General features: G+C 42.6%; 1 protein-coding gene across 1 annotated transcript; it reads right to left on the bottom strand.

The window, feature by feature from the left end:
- Nucleotides 1–66: 66 nt before the first annotated feature.
- On the bottom strand, nt 67–26,561 carry WNT8B (Wnt family member 8B). Its single transcript, XM_007963840.3, has 6 exons — nt 26,281–26,561; nt 7,552–7,585; nt 6,617–6,755; nt 5,484–5,609; nt 4,555–4,697; nt 67–4,338 (listed from the first exon to the last, which is right to left on the bottom strand). The coding sequence occupies exons 1-6, from the start codon at nt 26,346–26,348 to the stop codon at nt 3,793–3,795; spliced, it is 1,056 nt and encodes a 351-aa protein (XP_007962031.3). The 5' UTR covers nt 26,349–26,561; the 3' UTR covers nt 67–3,792.
- Nucleotides 26,562–26,753: the final 192 nt, after the last annotated feature.

The following is a 26,753-nucleotide window of genomic DNA, read 5'->3' as shown; positions in this document are numbered from 1 at the left end:
CCTCTGGGTTCTATTTTGCCATTACCTTCCTAGTCCTCTTTATTCTTGCTTCCTGCACCCTAGTAAGGCAGGGGAGAGGCTTAGGGAGAGATAAATCAAGAAAGTTAAAGGAAGGTGTCCAGCCCCACTGAATTAGGTTCTCTCCTTGCAGCATTTGTGGTCACTCTGCTGGGTGTGTTGGGGGCGGGGGGGTTGTCTCTCTTCATCCGTGCCTGGTGTTCAGTTCCAGGGTTTTCCGCACCCCACTTCAGGGCTGAGCTCAGCTATACAAAGGGACTGGGTGTGAAGCCAGGGGATACTAGCCCTAATCCTGTTGTAGATCCCATCATGTCTGTGGGCTAGATGTGTGTGTGTTTGGGAGGGAGGGATTGTTAGGCAGTATTTGTTTGTAAAGCCACTTGCTCTTCAGATAATACTTGCACTAACTTCTATTGATGAAGCAGTGTGAGCCCCAGCAAAGTCCTTTCCCAAAGTGTCTTTGAAGCCAAGAGCCCATTGAAGGGAAGAAAGGCCGGGAGAGGGGATTAGTTTGTTCAGCAGCTGTGAATTTCAGTGGGAGGTTGATGAACTCCGAAGTCTTTGTTTAAATTAAAGTGGGGGAGAAAAAAGCCGCTGCTGGAGCGAGAGCCCCACTTGGGGCCCTGAACTAACACAAGGAGAAGTCTGAGCTGCAGGGAGCTGTGTACTGACTGCGAAGACTTTTCCCAAACACTTTCGGAAAAGGTGTTGTGAGAAGACAAGGGGGCGGAGTGGCGGATTAGCATGTGAAATGAAGTTTTCATTGACTCCAGTGGGGGTAGAAGGCTATTTTAATGGCATTTTGTTCTCCTATTTTCTCTTCTTGAGCTCTTTAGATATATTGTTTTGCTAAGACAGGCTTTCTTCCCCCTTCTTTCCAGTCTGAGGATTGCCTCTATGGGAGCCAACATAAATATTTCTCCTCCAGGAATGCGGGTTAATTAAAAGGAAATGAATGAGTGGAAGCATCCAATCCAGACCTACAATAGGCGAGTGCCCTGGCCTGCCCTCCCCTCCCACCACCACCAGCACCACCAGCGCCGAAGACGACCCGGTCTCTGTCTTTGCCCTAACCTGCTGCTAAGGCCAGTTGAGACTGCGATTCTTTTCAAAAAGAAAAAGCTCTGCCTGTGTGTAGGCTCACAGGCCAGGGACAGGAAGGAGACAGTGTTTTGCCCACCCCAACCAATTTCCTTGTCACTTCTCAGGACCTCCCTCTGTTTCTGTCTTCTGACTGAGACAGATGGGCTCCTGAAGAGCACACGAGAGGTGGGAAGGGGCCTGTGCTCTGCACTCACCCCACAGTAACTTACTAGTTGGGGGAAGAAGCCAGTCATCTTTCTCAGCATCAGTTTAAATCTGTAAAACAAAAGTTTTGACTAGCTGACCTCAAAGATGTCTTCCCAAGCTCCATTTCTGGAGTTGTCTACTTTGTAAAGGGACCACGACCCTGGCGATTGAGTATAAAATGAGAACTTAAACTCCATGATGCAGCAATGGCGGTGGTTGTTCACCACTGTCTCCACTCTGGTGTTTGTTGAATGAACAAATGAACAAGTGGATATTGCAAAAGGAAGGGAAAAGCATACAGATCCAAGGCAGCTCAGTCATGTTTTCTTGATGGAACTGGAATGAATCTGGTATCCATTTGGGGATATAAAACAATAGCCTATGAAAGAATGTTCTGGCAGCATGACATATTTAGAGTGCTGACCTGGAGTTATCAAATATGAAGCACAATAGTTCTCCTGCTTTTATACTAAGAGACTTCCTGGAGAATGCAGCTTTACTTTACAACATTGTACTTTTAAATTTTCTAGCTGCCTTGCCAAACTTTCTTCGTGTACATTATCAAGCAATTCTGCAAAGTGGGACAGGTAGGTTAGTATATGCTACTTCTTGGTGAAGGAGAAAAGGTGAGTTGGGAGGCTCAGATAAAAGTGGAGGGAAGGCGTGAAGGGCCTTTTGCTGATAGAGCTGGAAATGAAGCACTAGGAACCCCTGAAAGGAAGTGTATCCCCGGTCAGGAAGGGGAAACTGTCTCAGTAAGTGTTGGCAAGACCAGAAGGTATGTGGGTGAGGCCAGGGGTTTGGGATCTGACCTGGCTATTGCCTTAGTTTGGATTACGGGAACCCTTGACTCTTACAGGTGAGCCCCTAGAGTCTTGGCTTTTGTTACTTGGAGCCAGTCACACTGCTTTCTCCTACTCTGGGAGAGGAAGGTTGAGGTCATCTAACATCTGACCAGTTCTGCTCTAGAAGAGCTGCCCAGGCCCAGACCTGGGACTGTCCTAGGGCAAGGAAGCTGGCTGGGGAGCTCTTTGGGCTCCAGAGGGTCTGTCAGGGATTGGTTCTTCCCTACCCAAGGTCTTGCTGTGTTTCATAAACAAGTCCCTGCTGTGCTCCTCTCTGAGAATAAAACCAGAAGACTCAAGTACTGCAAGCAGCAAGCTCATGGCTATTGAGTGAATGTATTAGAAGATTTATATAGATGATTTACTAATCCTTGGCAGCTTAGCCTCAATCCAGATAACTGCTTGGGCCACCAGGGAAGTGAGGCTCTAGGGAGGATAGTATCCTGCCAAGAGGGGAGGGAGGAGAGAGCCCACAGGTTGTATCTGTTACCACACCCCACCCCAATATCCTCAAGAATAAGTGCAGTACCTAGAAAAAGAGCACATATCACAATTACTGCAATAAATTAAGGTTCAAGGTGCTGAACTTCCCATTAGCAACAGTTTCATTGCAGGAAGTTTACTCATCGAAGGAAGATATCCAGTGCTGTGAATCCTGCCTGTTTGAGAACCAGGTTAGTGGTAAGGAAGGGTCTCAGTTTCTCCTTCTTATGACCTGCCCCTAGAGGTGCAGACCAGGATCTGAACAGGAAAGTGGCTTTATTTACCTCAGTCTTGGCTCAAAGGAACAAAGATCCTTTGGGGAAGAAGAAGAGGTAAAGTTGGTTGCTAGGAGGAAGTAGGTCAGGAGAAGATAGAAGGTACCTTTAAAGGGTAGGAAATGACTGTAATCTACCCTTAACGTATTTCCTAGACCTTTGGGGTATGTATCTAGAGTCTCTTGGGTGATTGTCTAGGAAGGTCATTGCCCCACTAGTAAAGTCTATCATGACATGATACCACAAGGATGAGTAGCACCCTTGGTATTCAAATCAGCACTCCAGAGGAGCTCTCTCTTCCTCCATCTTCAACCTCTGCCTCTAGGAACCAACCCCAAAGACATGCTTTGCCGAGGCCAGTTTCCTCAGTTTTTCTGGGAAAGAAAGGAAAGGGAGAAGAGGAGAGAAAGCATTCAAGATTCCTGGGGAGTCTGGGTCAGCAGGTAGCAGGGGAGGAGCTGTGCAGAAGAGAGGGGCAGCAGTAGGCAAAAGGGCAAAGCTTTGGCTTTACCTGGGCCCTGCGTGTCTGAGAAGGGTTCTTCCAGCCCCTAAGGCTTGATAGGCTAGGTCAGACATTAGGGCTGCTAGGAAAGGGGAGGAGGAACACCTGTTCTCATCCTAATCCAAGGAAGATCAGTAGCTCAAAGCCTGAGTTCTCAGTCAGACCTAGGTGTGGCTGCGAGGAGGCTTCAAACAGAGCCCTAGGAGAGCACAGAGGAATTGGGGAAACAGGCTGGAAAGTGGCAAGCTTCGGAGAAATTGCAGTCTCTCTCAGGATCCCTAGGTCTGGAGCGGGTTCCCCTTTCCCTAGGTTCCACAATTACTGGGGTCTCTAAAAGAAGCCAAGAACCGGTGGGAAAAGGAGGGGGCAGAGGAAACGCTTAGGGTTTTCTCCCGGGTTTGTGCGCAGCGCCCCCGCGCGGCCGCTCTGCGCGGCTGCAGAAGTACTTGGTGACCCGCCGGCGGCACTGCTCGCAGCGGACTGCGCAGCACCAGTGGAACTTGCAGTTGCAGCTGGACACGGTCTCCGCCCGGCGCTCCTCCACCGCCAGCCCGCAGTCCCCGCAGAGCCGGCGGCAGCTGCGGCGTTCCCAGCGACCCAGGGCCCGCCCGCGCCTCAGGCACTCTCGGCCTTCGGTGCCCAGCAGTCCTAGCGTTTTGTTCTCCAGGCAGTAGTCCGGGGAGTCCTCCAGGTGCACCAGCTCCCGGGTGGAGATGGAGCGAAAGGTGTCGGCGATGGCGCCGCGGCCGGCAGCGCTGTTGCCAGCACCCTGCAGCAGGTCCACCTTGAGTGCTGCGTGGTACTTCTCCTTCAGGTGCGCGCCCACCTCGCGGAACTCGGGCAGCTGCAGCCAACAGGTCTGCGTGGTGCAGCTGCCAGACACGCCGTGGCACTTGCACGTACGTTTCATGGTGCCCTTCACTGCCTGGGGAGAGAGCTAGGAGTGAGAGACCCGAGATTAAGCGCGTGGCGAGTTTAACTGGCCCTGCGGGAGTTGCGAGGAGTCTAGTTAGTCTACTGGACCAGCCCACTTGGTACCTTATTTTGCCAGTCTTTTAAATGAACTGAAGAGTTGTCCACACCTGGAGCTCGTAGTGGATGGAGCCAGCAGCTGTCTATTCCCAAGGGCTGCGGGACTCACCTTGCGGCCAGCCTCGTTGTTGTGCAGGTTCATGGCTGCCCGTGCATCCTGTCCTGTTTCCAGGGCATCGACAAACTGCTTGGAAATCGCCTCTCCGAAGCCCACATTGTCACTGCAGCCTCCCCACAGCCAGCCTTGGCCCCCTGGAAAAGTGCAGGGGGAGGACAGGTCATTGAGCAAGCGGGCGCAGAGCCTCCTGGGCTGCTGTTTCTAACTGGGTTCGGGGTGGGGGGTCCAGGATAGGAGAGGATTAAGGTTGGGCGAGTACCCTGTATCCAGATCAGTTGCCGTCTATATTTGTTTTTGCCACCTTTACACGCCCACTTCCAGGTTTAGCCAATCCCCTGCTCAGGGATCAATGACGTAAGTAGTTGCCGAGTGGATTCTTTGCAAGGCGCCAGAACACTCCTCTGCCAACAGTGCCTCTTGCCATGGGCAGAGGGTGCACGTGCCCTGCTGGTGATTGAGGTCCAGAAGGAACAAAATGGTGCCAAAAAGATGAGGAAAGCTCAAGCATTGAGTGGGAAAGAGGGGTACAATTGAAATATGGAACAATGATATTGGAAATTGGTCAGGAGGGCACAGGATTGGAGACGGCACTGGAGGTAAAGAGTGGAAAGTAGACGGGGATAGGCAACACGGAAGGAAGTTCCCCTTGTGTTTGAGAGAAGCAACAGAGGAATCCCCAGAGTGTTGCTTCTTTATTATTATGTTTAAATTAAGGAAACTACTCAATGGGACAAGAAGGTCCTAAGCTACATTTAGCCTGGCTTGTCATTGTAGGGCTTGGGATCAAACTCGTTCACCCATCTTCCGCATGATTTTCTTGATATTTAGAAAAATACAGCTCTTCTTCACCCCCACTAGGCTTTTCATTCTTTATGTGAATTGAGCTGGCCTATGGTACCCATCCCCACATTACTACTCACCCAGTTGCCCATTGCGGGAGTCATCACAGCCACAGTTATCAAAATCTCCAAGGCTGCAGTTTCTAGTCAGGGTGTACATGACTCCAGCAGAACTGATGGCATGCACAAATGCTGTCTCCCGATTAGCTAGCAGGAACCAAAAATCCAGAGTTAGAGGGAGGGGTTGCAGCTTAAAGAAATACCAGACATGCTACCTTTCTTTAATAACCATCATTATATCCTCTATCCCTAGCTCCATCCTATTTCCCCATCTTTATTATTATTTTTTAACGTTTATTTTTTGCAGAGAGAGGGTCTCACTATGTTGCCCAGGCTTGTCTGGAACTCTGGGCTCAGTCTTCCTACTGCGTCCTCCCGAAGAGCTTGGGATTACAAACTGGAGCCACTGTGCCTGGCCTTCCTATCTTTACAGTGTATCTTACCCTCTTCCATGGTCTGCTCCATCCCTGGAATTAGCCCTACTCTTCTCACCTCCTGTCATTTCAGGTCACACATTTTATGACCAGGTGACTAGGGTACTGTTGACACACGTGATTGTAAATGATTTAGGTTGGAAAGAGCCTGAGGAAGAAATGGGGAGGGAGATGAATCTGAAGGCTAGGTTGTAAAGAACCCATCCCCAATTCCTCCTGGAACACTGGGGTCTAAGAGTCATGTGCAGTTAGTCTTGAAAAGAACCTCTGATTGGCAGCTCTTTCATTTACTGGCATGGCCACTCTATCTTATCTTCTCCATGGGAATCTGGTCTCCAAGTCACTCTCCACTTGCCCAGTACCTCTCTGCTAAGGAAGGGGCTAAGAGGTATGATACCTCCTGATATTACCCCTGCCTACCTCCTGATATTACTTACATTGTGAGGAGACCTTTAGCCAACTGGGAGGCCAAGGATGGTATGGGATTGGGAGTAAGGCAATATCCATTTGTTGAGCAATGAGAGTGTTGAGAAAGAAAGAAAAAACTCTATAGGTGGGAAAAAGGAAGTAGAAAAGGAAAAGAGAAGATCCTGGAGAGGGAGATGACCTAAGAGAAGAGAGCAGGTGAGGAATAAGTGTGTCGAGGAGACAAGGGACTATCCCTGGGGCTCTAACCTGTGACCAGGGGGTCCAGGGAGCTGTGGCCGAAGCTTTTCTTACCACTGCGAAGCCCACCATGGCTGGACAGCTGCAGAGCTCTCTCAGGGCAGTTCCAGCGGTCCCAGGCAAACTGATACTTGCATTCTTCAATACCACTCTGGGCACCAGCTGCCACACTGCTGGAGTAAATCAGGTAAGCCTGTAGGGACGTAGGGGTAAAAACTCAGACTGAACTTAGGAGGAATTTACCCTAAACTGACCAAACACCTCCCTTCCTGCTCACTCTCCCATCCCTCCAAAATAATGATGGAGTAAGCACTTTAAATATGCTGTCTCATTTGACATCACAGATAACCTGTGAAATAGGCACTATTTTATAGATAAGGAAACCGAGGCTCAGGGAATGAGCTAAAGTGATTTCCCCAAAGTCGCAGAGCTAGCAAATGGCGGAACTAGAAATGAAACCAGTTTTATCAGACTCTAGTCCCTGTCATCCTTTATTCACCTTTATTCATTAAACTATCCTGCCTCTCCAAAATGAGCCCAAATCACACAATCATGAAATTTAAGCAGTTCTCATCACATGACCATCTTAGAAAATAACATTTTGAAACTGAAAATGCCCATGAATGTAAAGATCATGTAGTACAATTCCAGTATTTTAAACATGGGAAACTGCATCCCACCACAGGGCACTGAGAAGGATGTGTGACTTTGCAGCCTGACACCTATAAAAGGCTGTTGACTTTTATGGCTCTGGAAATTCTAGCCATAAATTCAGAATTAGCGCTCCTGAGTTCTTATCTTGGCTCTGACAATGGCTTGCTATGTGGTTTTAGATGTGTCCCTAACACCCTCTGGGTCTCAGTCTTTCTATCTGTAATATATACAGCATAACAAAAGATGTGGATATGATGAAAAATCTGCATTTATCATCTTTAGTCAACAGGCTAAGATTAGTGAAATCCGTATCAATTAAAGGAATTTGTTCTTACTTTTGGACCAGTCATCAGGAAATTGTTCACTGACCTGTAAGAGAAAAAACAAAAACAGAATATAATGCAGAGACACCAACTTGTTTCCGCTTCCAAGAGTGGTAAGAATTACTTCAGCACATGTAATTAATAGGAAGAAAGGGCAACTAGTTTTACCCAGGAAACACTGTGCATAACAAACCTACTAAAGATAATTTACAGCCAGGTGGGGTGGCTCATGCCTGTATTCCCAGCACTTTGGGAGGCTGAAGCAGGTGGATCACTTGAGGTTGGGAGTTCGAGACCAGCCTGGCCAAACATGGCGAAACCCTGTCTCTGCTAAAAATACAAAAATTAGCGGGTCACGGTGGTGGACACCTGTAGTCCCAGCTACTCAGGAGGCTGAGGCATGAGAATCACTTGAACCTGGGAGGTGGAGGTTGCAGTGAGCCGAGATCATGCCACTGCACTCCAGCCTGGGTGACAGAGCGAAATTCCATTTAAACACACACACACACACACACACACACACAAAACTTAGTAGAAAAGAACATTAATAAAAGTAGTATAATTTCCTTGCATTTTTAAAGCCAGGTAAAATTTCTAGTACCATAAACTTGATAGTAATGGTTGCTGATTATTCTGCCATGAAGTGGGGAGAGAGCTAGCATTAACTCCTGACTATGTTCCTTATGCTCTACTCTCAGTATTTTACATGTTGATCTTGTTAAATCCTTACTGTCTCAGGCATTATTATCTCTATTTTGCAAATAGGAAATCTGAGACTCCAGAAAAGTTAAACTTGTGTTCAGGCTCACCCAGCTAGTAAGTGAGTGAAGCAGGATTTGAATCCAAGTTCATCTGACTCTATGGGATGTTAGAAGGATACTTCTCTAATTAGGAAGAAGTAAACAGTGGAATCTCTCTCTAGGGATTGAGTCATAATTAAACTCTAAAAATAAGTAATCTGACTTGGGAAAATGGCTTGGCTGCCCCTTTTAAAGCTAAAAATGGGCTGGGTGCAGTGGCTCACGTCCATAATCCTACCACTTTGGGAGGCTGAGGTGGGTGGATCACCTGAATCCAAGAGTTCAAGACCAGCCTAGGCATCATGGCGAAACCCAATCTCTACTAAAAAAAAAAAAAATAGCTAGGCATGGTGGTATGTGCTTATCATCCCAGCTACTCAGGTGGCTGAGGCACAAGAATCACTTGAATACTGGAGGCAGAGGCTGCAATGAGCTGAGATTGCACCACTGCACTCCAGTCTGGGTAACAGAGTGAGATTCTGTCTCAGAAAAAAAAAAAAAAACTAAACTAAACTAAAAATGAACTTGCCATATGACTCAGCAATTGCACTCTTGGGCATTTATCCCAGAGAAATGAAGACTTATTTTCACTCAGAAAGTTGTACCTAGATGCTCATAGCCACTTTATTCATAATAGTCAAAAATTGGAAACTACCCAATGTCCTTCAAAGGGTGAATGGTTTAGAAAACTGTGCTACATTCATACCATGGAATATTAACAATAAAAGGGACTGGTCTGTTGATACACGCAACAACTTGGATGAACCTGAAGGAAGTTACAGATGATTAAAGTCAATCTCGGAAGGATACGTACTGCATGATTCTATTTACATAACAATAGTGAAATAATATACATTATATAATTATAGAGCTGGAGGACAGATTAGTGGTTGCCAAGGATTTGGGATGGGGGATGGATGTGGCTATAAAGAGTAACATGAGAAAGTCTTGGGGGGATGGCCAAATGTCTTGACTATGGTTATACAAGGCTACACATGCCAAAATTGCATAAAGCCACACACATGAGTACATGTACAAACAAGTGCATGTAAAAATGGTGAAGTCTGAATAAGCTTCATGGATACTGTACTAACATTGTAAGGTGTTCACACTGGGGAAGGTTGGGGCAAGCGTACATGGGACTTCCCTGTACATTTCTTCCCTGTACATGTCTTGCAAATCTATAATTATCCAAAAATAAAAAGTTAAATATATATGTACATACAGACATGATCTACAGGGCTAGAGACTTGGAGAATGACTTCAGTATAGGCATTTGAAAATCAGAATCTATTATCTTTCTTTTTCCATTATATGTGAGGAAGTAATGCGGGAATTATTATGTATTGTTCCATGAAATCTGGTGTACCCCTGCAATTCTGAAGGTCAATAAGATGCTGAACATCACCAGAAAGGGGATTGGAAATGAAATAGACCAAGAAAGTTTAGTCTCTTGTCAGGCCAAAAGAGCTTGACTGACTCTCTTCATACAAAACACATACAACACCAAAAATGTGAGTAGTTTTTGAAAACCAGTATTAACAAACTAAGAGGCTGCCATATGAGAAGATGAAAAAGATTCTAAACGAGTTGTAATAGAATTTTAGAAAATCAAAATTACTATGAAGTCTAGCAAAACTAAGGCCTATTTTTTTTTTTTTTTTTTTTTTTTTTTTTAGACAGAGTCTCACTCTGTCGCCCAGGCTACAGGGCAGTGGTGTGATCTCGGCTCACTGCAAACTCTGCCTCCTGGGTTCACGCCATTCTCCTGCCTCAGCCTCCCGAGTAGCTGGGACTATAGGCACCCACCACCATGCCCAGCTAATTTTTTTTTTTTTTTTTTTTTTTGTATTTTGGTAGAGACGGGGTTTCACCGTGTTAGCCAGGATGGTCTTGATCTCATGACCTCGTGATCCTCGGCCTCCCAAAGTGCTGGGATTACAGGCGTGAGCCACTGCGCCTGGCCACTAAGGCCTACTTTTTAAAGCTTGGTAGGCAACGTTAAGTCAACTGAAAAGAAGCACTGGTCGGTCAGGTGTAGTAGTACCAGCAAAACACAAAATAAAATTCAGATGACTTAAATGAATTCACAATTTCCAAAGCCGTTATAGGTTTGGAGATGAATTTCTGATCCTTAAAGACATGTCAGAGGAGTCAGTGAAGCCGCTTTGCCTTGGGGAAAGGGGCCTGAGCTTGTTCTGACTCAGAAAGGCACTTTTTATGTTAGGAATAATGTTCAAAGATGTGGACATTACCAAGCCTGACATAGCTAGTTCCCATTTTCCTTAAGACAGAAATTATCAGGAAAGAAAACAAAACAGCAAAGCAAATTGAGTGACAAAAAGCTTTGCCATAGTCAGGGTGAAGAGTCTTCCTGTGAAAGGAGTCTAAATCAGAACTACAGGGAGTGACAGACAGAGATTCTAGAGAATTATTTCCTGGAAGATTCTACAATATGCAAAGATTTGTATGATGTCCTGGTCTAGCCCAACTGATTAATGAATGAGACTTAATTGAGCAGCTGTCATGGAACAACACTATAGGCCTTATTTGGACAACATTCCTTTAAAGTGATACGTGTTTTTGTTTTGTTTTGCTTTGTTTTGTTTTTCTGAGACAGAGTCTCGCTCTATCTTGCCTAGGCTGGAATGCAGTGGTGTGATGTCAGCTCACTGCAGACTCTGCCTCCTGGGATTGTGTTTTTTTGTTTGTTTGTTTTTTGAGATGGAGTCTTGTTCTGTCTTGCCCAGACTGGAGTGCAGTGGCACGATCTTGGCTCACTGCAGCCTCCGCCTCCCAAGTTCAAGTGATTCTCCTGTCTCGGCCTCCCAAGTAGCTGGGATTACAGGCGTGTGCCACCATGCCTGGCTAATTTTGTAATTTTAGTAGAGACGGGGTTTCACCATGTTGGCCAGGCTGGTCTCGAACTCCCAACCTCAGGTGATCTGCCCGCCTCGCATTCCAAAGTGCTGGGATTACAGGCATGAGCCACTGCGCCAGGCCGACTTGTGTTGTTAACCTCCGAGTTATTTACAGACATATTTGAATCTTATGGCTGGCTTATTCATATCCAAAATATCCTATATTAAGAAAAGACTTGGCTGGGCACGGTGGTTCACGCCTGTAATCCCGGCACTTTGGGAGGCCAAGGTGGGCAGATCTCGAGGTCAGGAGTTTGAAATCAGCCTGACCAACATGGTGAAACCCCATCTCTACTAAAAGTACAAAAATTAGCCGGGTGTAGTGACGCATGCCTGTAATCCCAGCTACTCAGGAGGCTGATGAAGGAGAATCACTTGAACCCAGGAAGTGGAGGTTACAGTGAGCCGAGATTGCACTACTGCACTCCAGCCTGGGCGACAGAGCGAGACTCCATCTCAAAAAAAAAAAAAAAAAGAAAGAAAAGACTGTCCTGTAGTGAGTACCAAAGGAGGAGGATCTTGTTCTTGGTCAATGAAACAATGGCATGGTTTCCTTTTGGAAGTAAAATATAGATTTCAGAAAACATAGTGAGTTGTGAGAAGATGCAAAGAGAACCAGAAAGGAAGGAATTTAAGTGTTTGTATGGGTGCCACCTAGGGACAGTTATGTGATTGAAGGAAAGATGCTAACAAACATTGAAGATGTAAATTTGTTTTAAGATATAAATTTTAACAAATGGAGGCTGCTATGTAGACAGAACATGGTAAAACTATTATACTCCCAGATGAAGGTACAAGCTTCCCATTTCCCATGAGGTTGTACAGTTGCTGACACTATTACCCAGATTCAGGACCATTCAAAGAGTTCATGCCTTCCTGAACCCTCCCAACTCTTTTCAGATGTTTGCTTGAACTCTAGGCTTGCATATCCAACTGTATTCTTGGCATCTCTCCTTCAGTGTTTAATATGCATCTCAAACTTAACATGTCCAAAACTGAACTCCTGATCCTCGCTGCCACCACCCAAGCCTACCCCTTCTGTAGTCTTCTCCATCTAAGTAAAGGACTATTCCTCCTAGTTACTCAGACAAAAATCATAACGAGTCACTTTTCTTTTTTTTTTTTGAGACAGAATCTTGCTGTGTCGCACAGGCTAGAGTGCAGTGGCGCCATCTTGGCTCATTACAACCTCTGCCTCTCGGGGTCGAGCAATTCTTGTGCCTCAGCCTCCCAAGAAGCTGGGATTACAGGCATGCGCAACCGTGTCCAGCTAATTTTTGTATTTTTAGTAGAGATGGGGTTTGGCCACATTGGCCAGGCTGGTCTCGAACTCCTGACCTCAAGCAATCTGCCCACTTCAGCCTCCCAAAGTGCTGGGATTACAGGCATGAGCCACCATGCCCAGCCAAGAGTCATCTTTGACTCCTTTCTTTCTCTCACATCCTGTTTCAGTCTGTTCTCAAATAGTGCTAGCTCCAACTCAAAATATATCCAGCATCTAACCAGTTCTCAACACCTTCGCTGTTGTCACCCTGGCTCAAGCTGTCATCTCTTCTCTGGATTACAGTAAAAGCCATCTGATTGACCTCCCTGCTTCTGCCTTTATTCTCCCAAATTCTATTTTCAAAATGAGTGGTCTGTTTAAAGACTGATACCTTTAAAATACAGATCAAATGTTGCCACCTTCTGCTAAAAATCCTCTAATAATTTCCTATCTCACACCAAGCAGAAGTCAAATTCTTACCATGGTTTATAAGCCCCTACACAATCTGGCCTCCATTTATGCCTCTGACCTGTTCTCTTGCTTTCCCCTCACTACTCTTCGCCAGCTGTGCTGGTCTCCTTGTTGTTTCTCTCACCCACCAGGCACTCTCCAGCCTCGGGGTCATTGCATGTTCTCTGTTCCTGGAATCCTGGAATGCTTTGTACTCAGATATCTACATAGTTTGTTCCTTCACCTACATCAGCCTTTTAATCACATGTGTCCTTCTCCCTGAGGCTTTCCTTCATCATCCTGTTTAAAATCGCAACTCCATCTCCCCCATCCCCTTTCTCTGCTTATGAACACTATATGCTTTATATATATATTTATTTACTGTTTGCCTCCTCCCACTAGGCTGTAAGCTTTATTAAGGCAAGTTTTTTTGTTTGTTGATTGGTCTATTTTGTTCATCAAATATTACCAGTGCCTTGAACAATGTCTGGCAATAATACGCATTTAATAATGTTTATTAAATGTATTTTAATGTTTGTTGAATGAACGAATGCAGGAACCCACATTTAGGGGTGGTAGTAGGAAGAAATATCGTCTGAGAAAACTCTAAAGGAGCTGCTATCTAGAGAGAGAGGGGGACTTCCTCATTGATGTGCATGGTTCTAACAATCATGATTAAGTGATGTCTCCCAAAGCCTTAATTTCAGCCCTGACTGTTTTCTTGAGATCCAGAGCTACATTTCCACATGAAAGTTAGATTTCTCTACTGGGAATGTTTCAAATTGTGAAGATGGTTTATCTAAAAGCTAACTCATCTTTCCTACCAAACTAGCTACTTCTCCTGACTTTTATTATTATTATTATTATTATTATTATTATTATTAATGGAACCACCATTTTGCCAAGTCTCTACCAATTTGCTCTCATCATCCAATAGGTTACCAGGACTTATGTGTATTGTGCCTCTCATACTTTTTGCTTATCAGGTCCCTCTTTTCTACTCTTACTGTCACAGTCTTAGCTGTGATCTCCCACCTAGACCACCATAGAAGTTCTGACTTCTCTGCTTACATTGTTTACCCCCATTCCAATCCAGGTATAGTCTTCAGCTAGACCAATCTTCTGAAAGACTGATTCTGATGTCATTCTTCTGCTCAAGAATCTTCCACAGTTCTCCAACTTTTGGTACTCAAGACCCTCCATAATCTGACTGCATAACCTTTCCAGTCTCGTTTCCCATTAAATATCCCTGCTTGTCCAATCCTCTATTCAGGCTGAACCAGTTGCTATTCCTGGGCCTCCATGCATTCATGCCTCTGTACCTTTGTTCGGCTGTTCTGCTAAATCTCACCTATTCTTAGTATTTGCAGCCAGTGGCTCTGGGGCAACTGGATATACACATACAAAAGGATTAAGTTGGATTGTTATTGCACAACATACATTTATTTAACATTGCAACTCCCCATCCCCTTTAATTAACTCAAAATGTATCATATACTTAAGTGTAACTGCAAAAACTATAAAACTCTTAGAACAAAGGATGCGTGTAAATTTTTGTGACATGGGGTTCGGCAGTGGTGTTATAGCTATGATACCAAAAGCACAAGTGACAAAATAAAGCACAGATAAATTGAACTTCTTCAACATTAAAAACATTTGCACTTCTAAAAACACCATCAAGAAAGCAAAAAGATAGCTCACAGAATGGGAGAAAATATTGGCAACGCAGTGGCTAGTGCCTGTAATACCAGCACTCTGGGAGGCTGAGGCGGGCAGATCACTTAAGGTCAGGAGTTTGAGACCAGCCTGGGTAACATGGTGAAACCCTGTCTCCACCAAAAAGTACAAAAATTAGCCAGGTATGGTGGTGCACGCCTGTAGTCCCCCGCTACTCGGGAAGCTGGCAGGAGAATCGATTGAACCTGAGAGGCGGAGGTTGCAATGAGCCAAGAATGTGCCACTGCACTCTAGCCTGGGCAACAGAGCAAGACTCCATCCCAAATAAATAAATAAATAAATAAATAAAATTTTAAAAAAATCAGCAAGGGACTTGAATAGACATTTCTCCAGAGAAAATACACAAATAGCCAATATGCACATGAAAAGATGCACAATATCACTAGTCATCAGGGAAATATGAATTAAAAACATGACAAGGATTTGCACCCACAAATATAGCTAAAATAAAAAAGACAACTGTTGGTGAGGATGTGGAGAAATCATACATTGCTGGTGATATTGTAAAATGGTGCAGACACTTTGGAAAATAGTCTGCCAATTCTTCAAAAGGTTAAATATGAAGTTACCATATAAGCCAGCAATTCCACTCCTAGGTATATACTCATGAGAATTGAAAACATATGTCCAACAAAACTTGTACATTTATTTTCATAGCAGCATTATTCACAATAGCCAAAAAAAAAAAAAAATGTCTATCAACTGAGGGGGGATAAATAGAATGTTTTTGTTTTCTTTTCTTTTCTTTTTTTTTTTTTTTTGAGACGGAGTCTCACTGCGTTGCCAAGGCTAGAGTGCAGTGGCATGATCTTGGCTCACTGCAACCTCTGCCTCCCAGGTTCAAGCAATTCTGCCTCAGCCTCCCAAGTAGCTGGGATTACAGGCGTCCACCACCATGCCTGGCTAATTTTTGTATTTTTAGTAGAGATGGGTTTTCACCATGTTGGCCAGGCTGGTCTCGAATGCCTGACCTCAGGGGATCCACTTGCCTCAGCCTCCCAAAGTGCTCAGACTACAGGCGTGAGCCACCACACCCAGCCCTTTATTTTCTTTTGTCTTTTTTTTTTTTTTTTTTTTAATGTAAACAGGGTCTTTCTCTGTCACCCAAGCTGAAGTGCAGTGGTGCCATCATAGCTCACTGCAGCCTTGAACTCCTAGGCTCAAGTGATCCTCCTGCTTCAGCCTCCTGAGTAACTGGGACTACAGGTACACATCACTGTGCTAGGCTAATTGTTTAATTTTTTGTAGACAGGATCTCACTGTATTGTCCAGGCTGGTCTCAAACCCCTGGCTTCAAGCACTCCTCCTGCCTCAGCCTCCCAAAGTGCAAGATTACAGGCATGAGCCACCATGCCCAACCCGTAATAGAATATGTTTTGATCATAGAAAGGAATGAAGTACTGGATACATGCTACAACATGGATGAACCTTGAAAATATCATTCTGAGTGAAAGAAGCCAGACACAAAAGGTCATAAATAATATGATTCTATCTATATCAAATATCCAGCGTAATTAATCTCATGGAAACTGACTAGATTCACAGTTTCCAGGGACTGAGGGGAGGAGGAATGGGGAGTGAATGCTAATGAATAAAGTGTTTCTTTTTGGAGTGATTAAAATGTTCTAAAATGGATTGTGGTGAAGGTTGCACAAATCCATGAATTGGCTAAAAAAAGTCATTGATTTGTTAAAGGGTGCCTTTTATAGTATGTAGATTATATCTCAATAAAGCTATTATTTAAAAATCTCACTTATTCTTGAATAAGTACCAGTGCAAAAGCTACAACCAGCACGCCTTGAAGCCTCACAGCAAGTTTTCTCTGTTTCATATGAAGGTTTCCCTTTCCTCCTTTATACTTGACTATAAGTATGGGCTGCCTTAATTATCTCTGTATACCCCCCAGTTCCTAATCTACTACTTTGAACATAGTAAGTGCCTATAAAAGTGAATTGAATACAAGGATTTTGAAATAAAAAAGATAGATCATCAGATGCAGCAGATAATGTAAGGAGAAAAAGAACTGCAAAAAAGATTTTGAGAAATATAAGAAGTCTGTGGCAAGCAGTGCTCCCACTAATTTTTTAATGTAGTGAGCAGATGACTGTGCTACATGAGCAGATGATCAGACTACAAGAGTAATAGAGAGTGAACACTGAGCATATGTACACAGAGGTTAGTGCTATAATCAAACCTTTAGCAAAGTTAATCTGACACACTTAGTGCTGTGTATAATTGTTGCTCTGCTTCATAGTAATTAGGCATAAGTGGTAAGCGATTTACATAAATCACTGTGGTTAGTTGTGCTTTTACACTGCCAAGTCAAAATTTTACAATTGTTTCTTCTCCTTGTGTTAGCAGTCCAGTATACATGTGTGTATACGATACAATATAAAGTTTAATCATATCATGTAATAATAACTAGCATTTATCAACTATGTGAGGAACTCTTCTAAGTGTTTTACCTGTATCATCTTTTTAAATTTTCAGAGCAACTCCATGGGGTGGATACTCTACTTTTCATTGAGTGTCTATTCCATGCATACCAAGTACTTTTATTTATTTATTTATTTATTTATTTATTTATTTATTTTGAGAGAGGGTCTTGCTTTGTTGTCCAGACTCAACAAATCTTCCCACCTCAGCCTCCCAAGTAGCTGGGACTACAGGCACATTCCTCCATGCTGGCTAATTTTTTTATTTTTAGTAGAGATGGGGTTTCATCATGTTGGCCAAGCTGGTCTTGAACTCCTGACCTCAAATGATCCACCCACATTGGCCTCCCGAAGTGCTGGGACGACAGGGGTGAGCCACCGCGCCCGGCGTATTTTTATTTTGTATTTTTCGTAGAGACAGGGTCTCGTTGTGTTGCCAGGACTGACTATGTACTTTTAAGTGTTTTACATATTTTAAGTTCATATAATGATCACAATTATATGAGGTAGAAATTATTATATCTTTCATTTTAGAGAAACAGAGACTGAAACATAGAGTGGCCACCCAGCCTCATACAGCTAGGTAAGTGGTGAAGCCAGGACTGGAGCCTAGGCAGTCCTACTCTAGAGCATGCACTCTACCTGCTGTGCTTTTCTGCAGCCCGTATTTCCCTTGCTCTTATTCCCACTGGCTAATCCAGGACTCCTAATTCCTGAAAAATTCTTGGTAAATATTTCTGAGAGGCCTAAGCGATGTTTTGCACACACTCATGAATACACTCAGTTAACTATCACATCGTCTCTGCTAATTTTTTATCCTTTCATTGCACCAGCCTACTGCTTCTATGTCCACAAAAGAACCACATCTGCCAGGGCACAGGCCCTGCTTTATCTGGGTAGCACGACACCCCCCGGGCACATTTTCTAGGCACTGTTGTTGTTGCTCACACTGGGTTCTGTGTATAAAAGAGTAGGGAGAAACAAATACTAAAGGACACTGTAGGCAGAGGTGGGGAGGGGATACAGCGTATGGCTTCATGACAGGGATATGTTTTGACAAATGTGTCATTAGGTGATTTTGTCACTGTGCAGACATCATAGAATGTACTTACACACACCTAGATAGATAGCCTACTACACACCCATGCTTTATGGTACAGCCTATTGCTCTTAGGCTACAAACCTATACAGCATGTTATTGTACTGACTACTGTGGGCAATTATAACATGATGATAATTATTTGTGTATCTAAACAAAACATAGTCCGGGCGTGGTGGCTCACGCCTGTAATCCCAGCACTTTGGGAGACTGAGGCGGGCAGATCACCTGAGGTTGGGAGTTCGAGACCATCCTGGCTAACACAGTGAAACCCCATCTCTACTAAAAATACAAAAATTAGCTGGGCATGGTGGTTTGCACTTGTAGTCCCAGCTACTTGGGAGGCTGAGGCAGGAGAGTCGCTTGAACCTGGGAGGCAGAGGTTGCAGTCAGCCGAGATCGCACCACTGCACTCCAGCCTAGGTGACAGAGTAAGACTCTGTCTCAAAAAATAAAATAAAATAAAAAATAAAAAACAAACGTTCCGAATATGAATCAGCAGAATTTGATGTTTTCCTCTTACCACCCAGGACTTTCATCTTAGTGCCCTGTGATCTTGTTTTGTTCTGCCTCTCATTACTTTCCCCACAAATCTTTACGTAATATTTCTGACTTCTCCCCAACCTTTAATCCCATCTCTTAATGTCCATAAAATATCTCTGAGTCATCAGCTGGGCATGGTGGCTCACGCCTATAATCTCAGCATTTTAGGGAGACAAAGTGGGTCAATTGCTTGAGCCCAGGAGTTTGAAATCAGCCTGGGCAACATAGTGAGACTCTGTCTCTACAAAAAATAAAAATAAAAATCATAATAAAGATGGAGAAATGGGATGGAGCTCAGAAAAGAGGATATAACGATGATATTTTTAAAAGGCAGTGAGACCCTGTCTCTACAAAAAATACAAAATTTAGCTGGGTATGGTGGCACACACCTACAGTCCTAGCTACTTGGGAGGCTGAAGTGGGAGGATCAATTGAGCTAGGGAGGTCGAGGCTGCAGTGAGCCAGGATTGTGCACTCCAGCCTGGCCGACAGAGTGAGATCCTGTCTTTAAAAAAGTGTCTCTGAGTCATGAGGCTCAATTTGGTCTACTTTAGGAGAGAGACGTCAGATTACCGAAATTGGAGTGCTGGCCCAGGGGAAAGGAGAAATGGTAGTGAATGAATGTGAACTGTAGATCTTCTCTATCTGAAGATTTAGCACAGAAGGCATATAGGGCAAAGGATTAAAGGCTAAGGGGAGGATATGGAGTAGGGAAGCTGCCTGGGGCTATAGCTGGCAGGTGCTCCAGTGATGCAGCTTTCTCTTAGAATGAATTCTGACAGCAGCTTTTCACTCCATAGAACTCTCAAGATGCCATGGGCTGCGGAGAGCATAAAGATAGCTCTTCCGAGTGAGTTTCCTTGTGACTGTCTCTGTTCCACAGCATCCATATGTCTGACCTGTAGAACACACGTGCACGAGCAGACACAAAGGTATGTTCACACATGTGCCCCCACACACAGTTACATAGAAAGTAGGTCTTACTAATAACTGTGAAATAATATCCCATTGGTCCCCAAATTTTCTTCACTACTCTTATCTGATAATACCTGAGGGTATTTGAAATCGGAACTATTCACTGTACAATTTGAGAGAGTTAAGTTTAAAATGCAAATATTTTTCAAGGGTGAAAAGCATGACTAATTCTTACCCATTCCAAAGTATTGAAATCAGGCTTTCCTATTTAACTAGGGGAAGGGATTAGGAGGGAGAAGTTACAAGGTATCTGAAGTCTTAAAGGGAAGAGAAATATTCAGATTTTCAAAACCAGATTTCCTCTTACTTAAACATACGTCAAGAAGGAACAAAGCTGGTATCAGTGGAGGGATCTATTTAAGTATGGCAATAGAACACAAGCCAGATTGCAGAGAGTGAAGAGTTATGACATGAAAGCAGCTAGTGCTGACTCGTTGGAGGAGGATGGCATTGAAAGAAAAAAAAGAAAGGAGAAATGATTGCAGTGGAGATTGGGGCCAAAGGAAGGTATTTTTCAAGATGAGTATAGAAAGAAAACTTCAGGAATGCGTAGCTTTTGGTCATATTCCCATAATTATTTCACCAAATTAAAGTCCATTTCTTTCTTCAGAGGCAGTTCAGCCCTGTAAAGCATTCTAAAAATGTTTTTTATAAATGTGAATTTTTAATGTAATAATGCAGTGCCCTAAAATATGAAAAGAGAAAACCAGTCTTGTAAGCCAATTGACAAAAAAAAATTTTTTAAAGTTAAACAGGTGTGACAGTCTTAACAGTAGTCCTTATATTAAAATGTATATTAAAATCCCACATTATCGCAAATCCAGCCCTTGCCAAATAATTGTTGGCAAAGGCCATGTCATAGCCCACAGGACAACTCTATACCATGGATCTTTGCAAAAGAAGCTCAGGCAGATTCCTTCACAAGTGAAGCACAAATGTTCGGGGGATCATCTTTTTCCCCGCAACTGATATGTCATTTGCATTCCAGGATATTTTATAGAGTGATAGGCTATCTTCCCTGTCCTCATTTCCTTCCTTCTTTATGTATTGTAGTAAGCGCTGCTGAGAAACGCTAAGCTACAGAAAAGCACTTCAGCACTTAGCATCTAAATGAGGACTGCTGTGGCAGGGATAAACTATACTCACGCTCTTTTCCTTGGTCTCTAAGTGAGAGCTGCTAAGGAACAGCTCAAGCCACCATTCCCAGAAAGCCTGGGATCATGGGAACTCTTTCCGCAGTCATTATGGAGGCAGAGAATTCCGTTTTGTTTTCTGATCTTGTTGCCTTCGTCCCTGCAGTATAGACTCTAGAAAACATTTGTGTTCTCAGTTGCATCGATGGAAACAATATCAGTTTATATCAGTATCAAGAAGGTAGGTGTACATGGTAACTCTAAGAATTATCCTGTAAAACAACTAGGTGAACAGTTTAAGGTTGGAAAATTGACAGGCTTTGGCACTTTAGTGCCACTTTTACTGCTTAATGGAATTAAATCCAAATAGATGGTAAAATGTTCTCTCCTCAATCTGATCCAACCATCAATTTCTACTGCCTTTGCTAATCAACCACAGCTCCAATAGAAATAAACTCAAACATATTTGAATGACTTATTCCCTTTTGCCAATTTGTGTTCTTGATCTTCTCCCAAGGGCAATGGGAGAAATGTACAATGTTCCCCAAACTTCATTCTAATTACTGGCCTGGGTTTCTCAGACAGAGGACACATAATCCTTTTGCTATCCCTCTTTTTCCTATTTTGAACCATGGTGGTACTTGGAAGATTTAGACTAAGAGAATATGCAGTTAAAAATGCTACAGAAAGTATAGGTAAAACGTGATTGGTCAGAGATTGATAATGGTTGAAGCTGAGTTATTGGGATTTGTTATATATGCTGTTCTCAACCTTTGTAAAAACATGTTTTTCCCTTAATGTGAAAATTTTAAAATAAACCCAATTATTCTGAAAAGCAATAATCTACGGAATCTGGGCTCCACCAGATGCCTTGGATTAAGGTGAGGAAATACCAGACAGGATAATGTGGACAATCTATTGGTTCACTACTTAGTGTCCTGGATATTGGTAAGGAATGGAACCTTCGAAGTGTGGTACAATAAACCTAGAGAACCTGACTACAGAAAAAGGACTGAGATTTAGAGCAGCAAAAGGTAATTGCCATTTTGAATGAAGGGGGAAATTCCTCCTAATGTAGGATGGTGTCAGTTTGGCCTGGAGAGTGTAAGAATTTCATCTATGGAGCTGCATAGAAAGACTGACCTATTGGCCCCCTTATAGGGTCTTATTGGGACTACTAGAATATAGCCCCATAATGTGCTGGTACCATAGGATGCTGAAGTTGCGAAAACAACCTATTTTTAAAAAGCGAGTTTGGACTGGTCAGATGATGGTGAATTTAAATGATCCCCTTATGATCTGATTTTCTCTTGGCGTGGAGAAAACTCTAACCTAAGAAGCATACAGAGAAATGAAATGATCAATAACAGGGGCTTACAATAAAGATTGAGAAAAACAAACCATAAAAGTTTGGCTTATAATGAGACTGAAGCGTCTGTCCACAGTGGATGGTAGTTTGCGTTGAGAGGTCCTGAGAGTGCAGGTATATTTCAAGTGGGAGGCAGTGGGGAATGTTATTTATGTGACCCAAGCTCAGGGTTTCCCCCAGCTGTTAACCCAGCCTGATCTTTTACTGAGTAAAAAAAAAAAAAATCCACTTTCTGAAAAATAAAGATTTATCCTAAGAAAAATTATATTGACCTTGTTCTCTAAACCATATGAATTCTCCCCCACTTTTCTGATGAAAATAGACAAGCATCATTGGAGCCCAGAAAAAAAGGAATTTTATTAATAGTCCCAAGAGATAATAGTATCACCCAACATAGAGCAGCATTAAACCAATTTCCCAGCTGGGAAAAAGAAAAAAAAAAAAAAAAAGGAATATATTTCCATGGAAGGAGAGGGTTTGGATTAAAACTCCTTTTCTTCTGGTCCTTTTTTAATGCCCCATTTGTCACTATGTAGTAGCACACAAAGGAGATCCTTCTTTGTGTCATATTGTCATCCACCAAAAACTAAAACTAAAACGAAGATGCATCTTAGAGCATCCTTCTTGTCACTCACACAAACTGGTCTCATAACAAGAGCTGTAATGAAGTGTCTTTTCCCAGGATCTTCACAGCCTTTGTTGTTATTAATAATTATAATAATAATAGTGATTGTCTTTCATGACAAGAGAAATAGAGATTCTGGAAGGAAACACATAGGGCTCAAGTTGTGGAGGCCTTCAATGATAAACCTGGGAATTAAACTTCTCTGGTTATGTCTCAGAGCCCTCAGGCCCTCCTACAGTGCAGCTGCTGATCTAGCCCACCTCAGAGCTACTCCACAAATCCCAGCTTTTTTTTTTTAATGGATCAGGCACTTTTTTTTTTTTTTTTTTTTTTTTTAATGAACCAAGGATGCTATTAAGTGACTCTTTTATACTGGCATTTTTTTTTTTTTTTCAGATTCCAAAGCAGTTCCTCACACTTTACTTTTTATTTCTCTAACTTTGGATATTCCCAGCCTCTTTGAGGATGAGAATCCTCCCCTATCGTGACAGTTTTAGGGGATCCTCACTTGATCATATACGGTTTTTTTAAATCTGTTAGTGGGAAAAACTCAACATGGCAAAATCTTATGACAGAACCTCAGTATGAATTCAGTAATTTTTAAATGAGTTTGTATTTTATTGTTCATAATATACACCTAAGAGTAGTAGCACATAGTGTGGAGATCAGGAGTTTCAGCTTTATACAATGCTTGGTGAGAATATGGATTCAAAGACTCTCCTCCAATAACTGATTCCTTTGCCAATCAGGAGTCCCACATGTCACCATCAGATGAGATTTCAAGAGCCATAGAAAGGTTACTCTAAAACATGCATGTAGAGGACCAAAAGATGATGTTTTTCAAAAGCTGCCTTAAAATCCAAAGATTTTAGATAAATTCTTGCCCTACTGCAGAAGAGAAATGGACCCTGTTTAAATTCCTGCTGCAGACCTTTGGAAAGAAGCAGAGGTGGTGACTTCTGTTGAAGAATGAGAGCAGAGCTCTAGTTTACTTCTGTGTCCCGGGGCATCCTTCTGATTTGGTGACTGAGTTAGGTGGGGAGAGAGTGAGAAATGAACAGAACTGGGTAAGACTCACTGTCATGATGACATATCATTTGGAGTAAAATGGCGCCAACCAGTTAAGGTAAAACACTTTCTAGGCCTGCTCATTCCAGATGAGTAAGTGCATTGGAAGGAAAATCGAATTGGTTCATCTCTGGCCACCATTATAATCATCATCATCTGCTTGGCTTATCATGCATCCTCAGTCTCTTTCTTTGGAGCCATAAGGATTAAGACAAACAAATTCGAAGAAAAGAATTTTCTCAAGTTACTAAAAGACAGTTCTCCTTGAAAGTGTCCCAATTATAAAAAACTGTGGCAAATACTTTTCAAAGATATCATCTTGGACTGATTTACCTAGTAAAACTGCATATTATAGGTGAATGCCATCATTATTCTCTCCTTTTCAAGTCCAGGAATTTCTGTTGATGGACTCTTTTAGGCAGTAATTTCAGGCAGGCCTACAATTGAACAGCCAAGCAGAAATTGTGGTTCTCTATTTGTTAAATGCTTTTGAGGTCCTTACATAAAAGGTTGATAATGAAGTATTAAGAGAAACATTTCAAAGGCTATGGTTGGTCAAATTTCTCTGCATGGCATAAAGGGGAAGATGACCTTATGCAAAACCCTGATAGTTTCACTAGAAGCATAATCAAGATTTAATGTTAAATTTAAAAATCACTTTTCAAATCCCACCACAAACAGATTCTTGGTGAAGTACAAATGTTTAATTTAAATTGGGGCTTATAGGAAAAAGCAATTAAAATCTAATTGTATTATAAAGGAGATTTGTACATTTTCTCCTCAAAGTCAGGCAAGGCGAGAAGGGGTTCTTAAACCCTGTTTTTTGTGTTTGTTTTTTTTTTTTTTTAAATTAGAACTTTCTTTCACGTCTCTTTTTCCTTTTTTCTTTTTGAATCCAGACACTTGAATTTGGACAGACAAGCAACCCAGCCACCTTTCAGTGTGGCTGTGTCAGTATCGGAATGAAATGAACATGACCCCCTCCAGCAGGGAAGGGAACACACAGTAAAGGTATTTTTTATAGAACAATTCTTCACACCGCCCTGGTGACTAGGGAAAGGAATCTCGTGTTTCTCTTTTGCTGATACTGAATCAGCTGAAGAATACCATGAACGTCAGTAGAAGTGCTCTGAAATAGTCTCCTCTCCCTTTTGTCTTTTTGTTCTCATGAAGGGGAGAGAAGAGAGACTTTTTTTTTGAACATTGAAATATTTAATTAAAACGCCAATTAAAAATGGACTAATTGGTGGTTCTGTTTATAATCAGAAATGTTGCAGATTATTGTATTAACTTGCAAATAGTTTTATGAAGTTGGCATACTTCTTATCAACACTCCAATAAAGACAGCTACACACATTTACAATAAAAATATGTTTTCAATTCTCAAAGGAAGTTATCTCAGCGAAGAAATTTCTTTTCTTGCTTCCTCAACGGTTTATGTAGCAATTGGATTTGTATCTTTGTTAAATAGATGGTCAAAATGAGAACTGATGAAGAGAGAGACTGAGCTCGTATCTGAACTGGAGAGAAACTCCAAACACCCTAGCAGCCTGCATTCTGTATGTTATTGTGTACTGGTGTATTTGCTTATGAACAGTTGCATGTATAGATAGTTTATGTGGTTTATAAGAGCTAAATGAGAATGGAGATGATATTCTTTAGCATTTGTGTTTATAATTTACAAAGCACTTTCATATACATTATCTGATTTTCTGAACCATTTAGAAATTTTTGTAAATTGAACAAATTAAATAAATTTCTCAAGACCTTTAGATTTCTAAAATATCTGGTTTCAAACATGTTTGTTAACCCAATGCCCGCTTAGTGGTTCAAATAAAATTTTTTAGGTCTAGGAAATGACAATTTGAGCAATTACTTAGAATATCCTGAAAAAAAATAAAGTCAGAAAGTGCAAAGTAAGATCCCATTGAATTTTGTCTCCAGACTTTACCTCAAGATCAGATTCAACACACAGTAGAACTTGCTTTGAACTACCCTCCTCCTCTCTACAATGCTGACATCAGGATTCGTGAAAAGGGCTGCTGTCCATTTTTCCTCAAATCACTTTGGGGGAATATTTGTGGAATAGCAATTTATAAAAATAGGAACCCCCCCTTCCCATCATTTAGTCCTTTATTGGTAGGGGTCCTAAAGGTTCACTAAAATCAGCCATAAATTTAGGAAGAGCCCTACCCCATAGAACAGTTTTTCCTAGGAGAGATCTCAAGGCTTCCTACATTTCTGGAAATGAAATGAGCTTTACCCAACATATCACATACATTTACCTATTCCCAGCTCCAGGTAAGAGTCCAGGTTACTTACCAGCTGTGGCTGAGTTGGAGGACACAGGTGAAAAGAGAGATGTACACAGAAGGCTTTGAAAGAAACATAATCCTCTGGAGTAACAGCTAGAGAAAATTCCAAAAAACTGGGAGATGGGTAAGCAAGGTGGAGAAATATTCTCCTCGGTGGCAGTGGGATGGAATTCTCAAAGCCCCACTTCCTTGGTGTGTAAGCGATCCCAAACAGAGTTAAGGGGAGGTGAAATGGAGCTGCCAAACGTCCAAAGACGAGATTATCTACTTAATTAAAGTTTTTTTTCCCCTCTAAGTCCTTCAGCCAATCAGAACTCAAGTGCCAGAGAAAGATTGAGTCGATCAAAAGAACACTCCAGGATCCTCCCAGACAAATGCAGAAGAAGGGGACCAGGAGAAAGAGGACAAAGAAAGAAGCGGGGGGAAGAGACATAGCAAATCCCCTCCACACAATCAGTGCGTGGAGTCTCTTTCCTCCCT

The sequence above is a fragment of the Chlorocebus sabaeus genome, chromosome 9, assembly GCF_047675955.1.
Source record: "Chlorocebus sabaeus isolate Y175 chromosome 9, mChlSab1.0.hap1, whole genome shotgun sequence".
NCBI lineage: Eukaryota > Metazoa > Chordata > Mammalia > Primates > Cercopithecidae > Chlorocebus > Chlorocebus sabaeus.
Note: the sequence above shows the minus strand (reverse complement) of the source record. Positions and strands in the feature narration are given on the sequence as shown.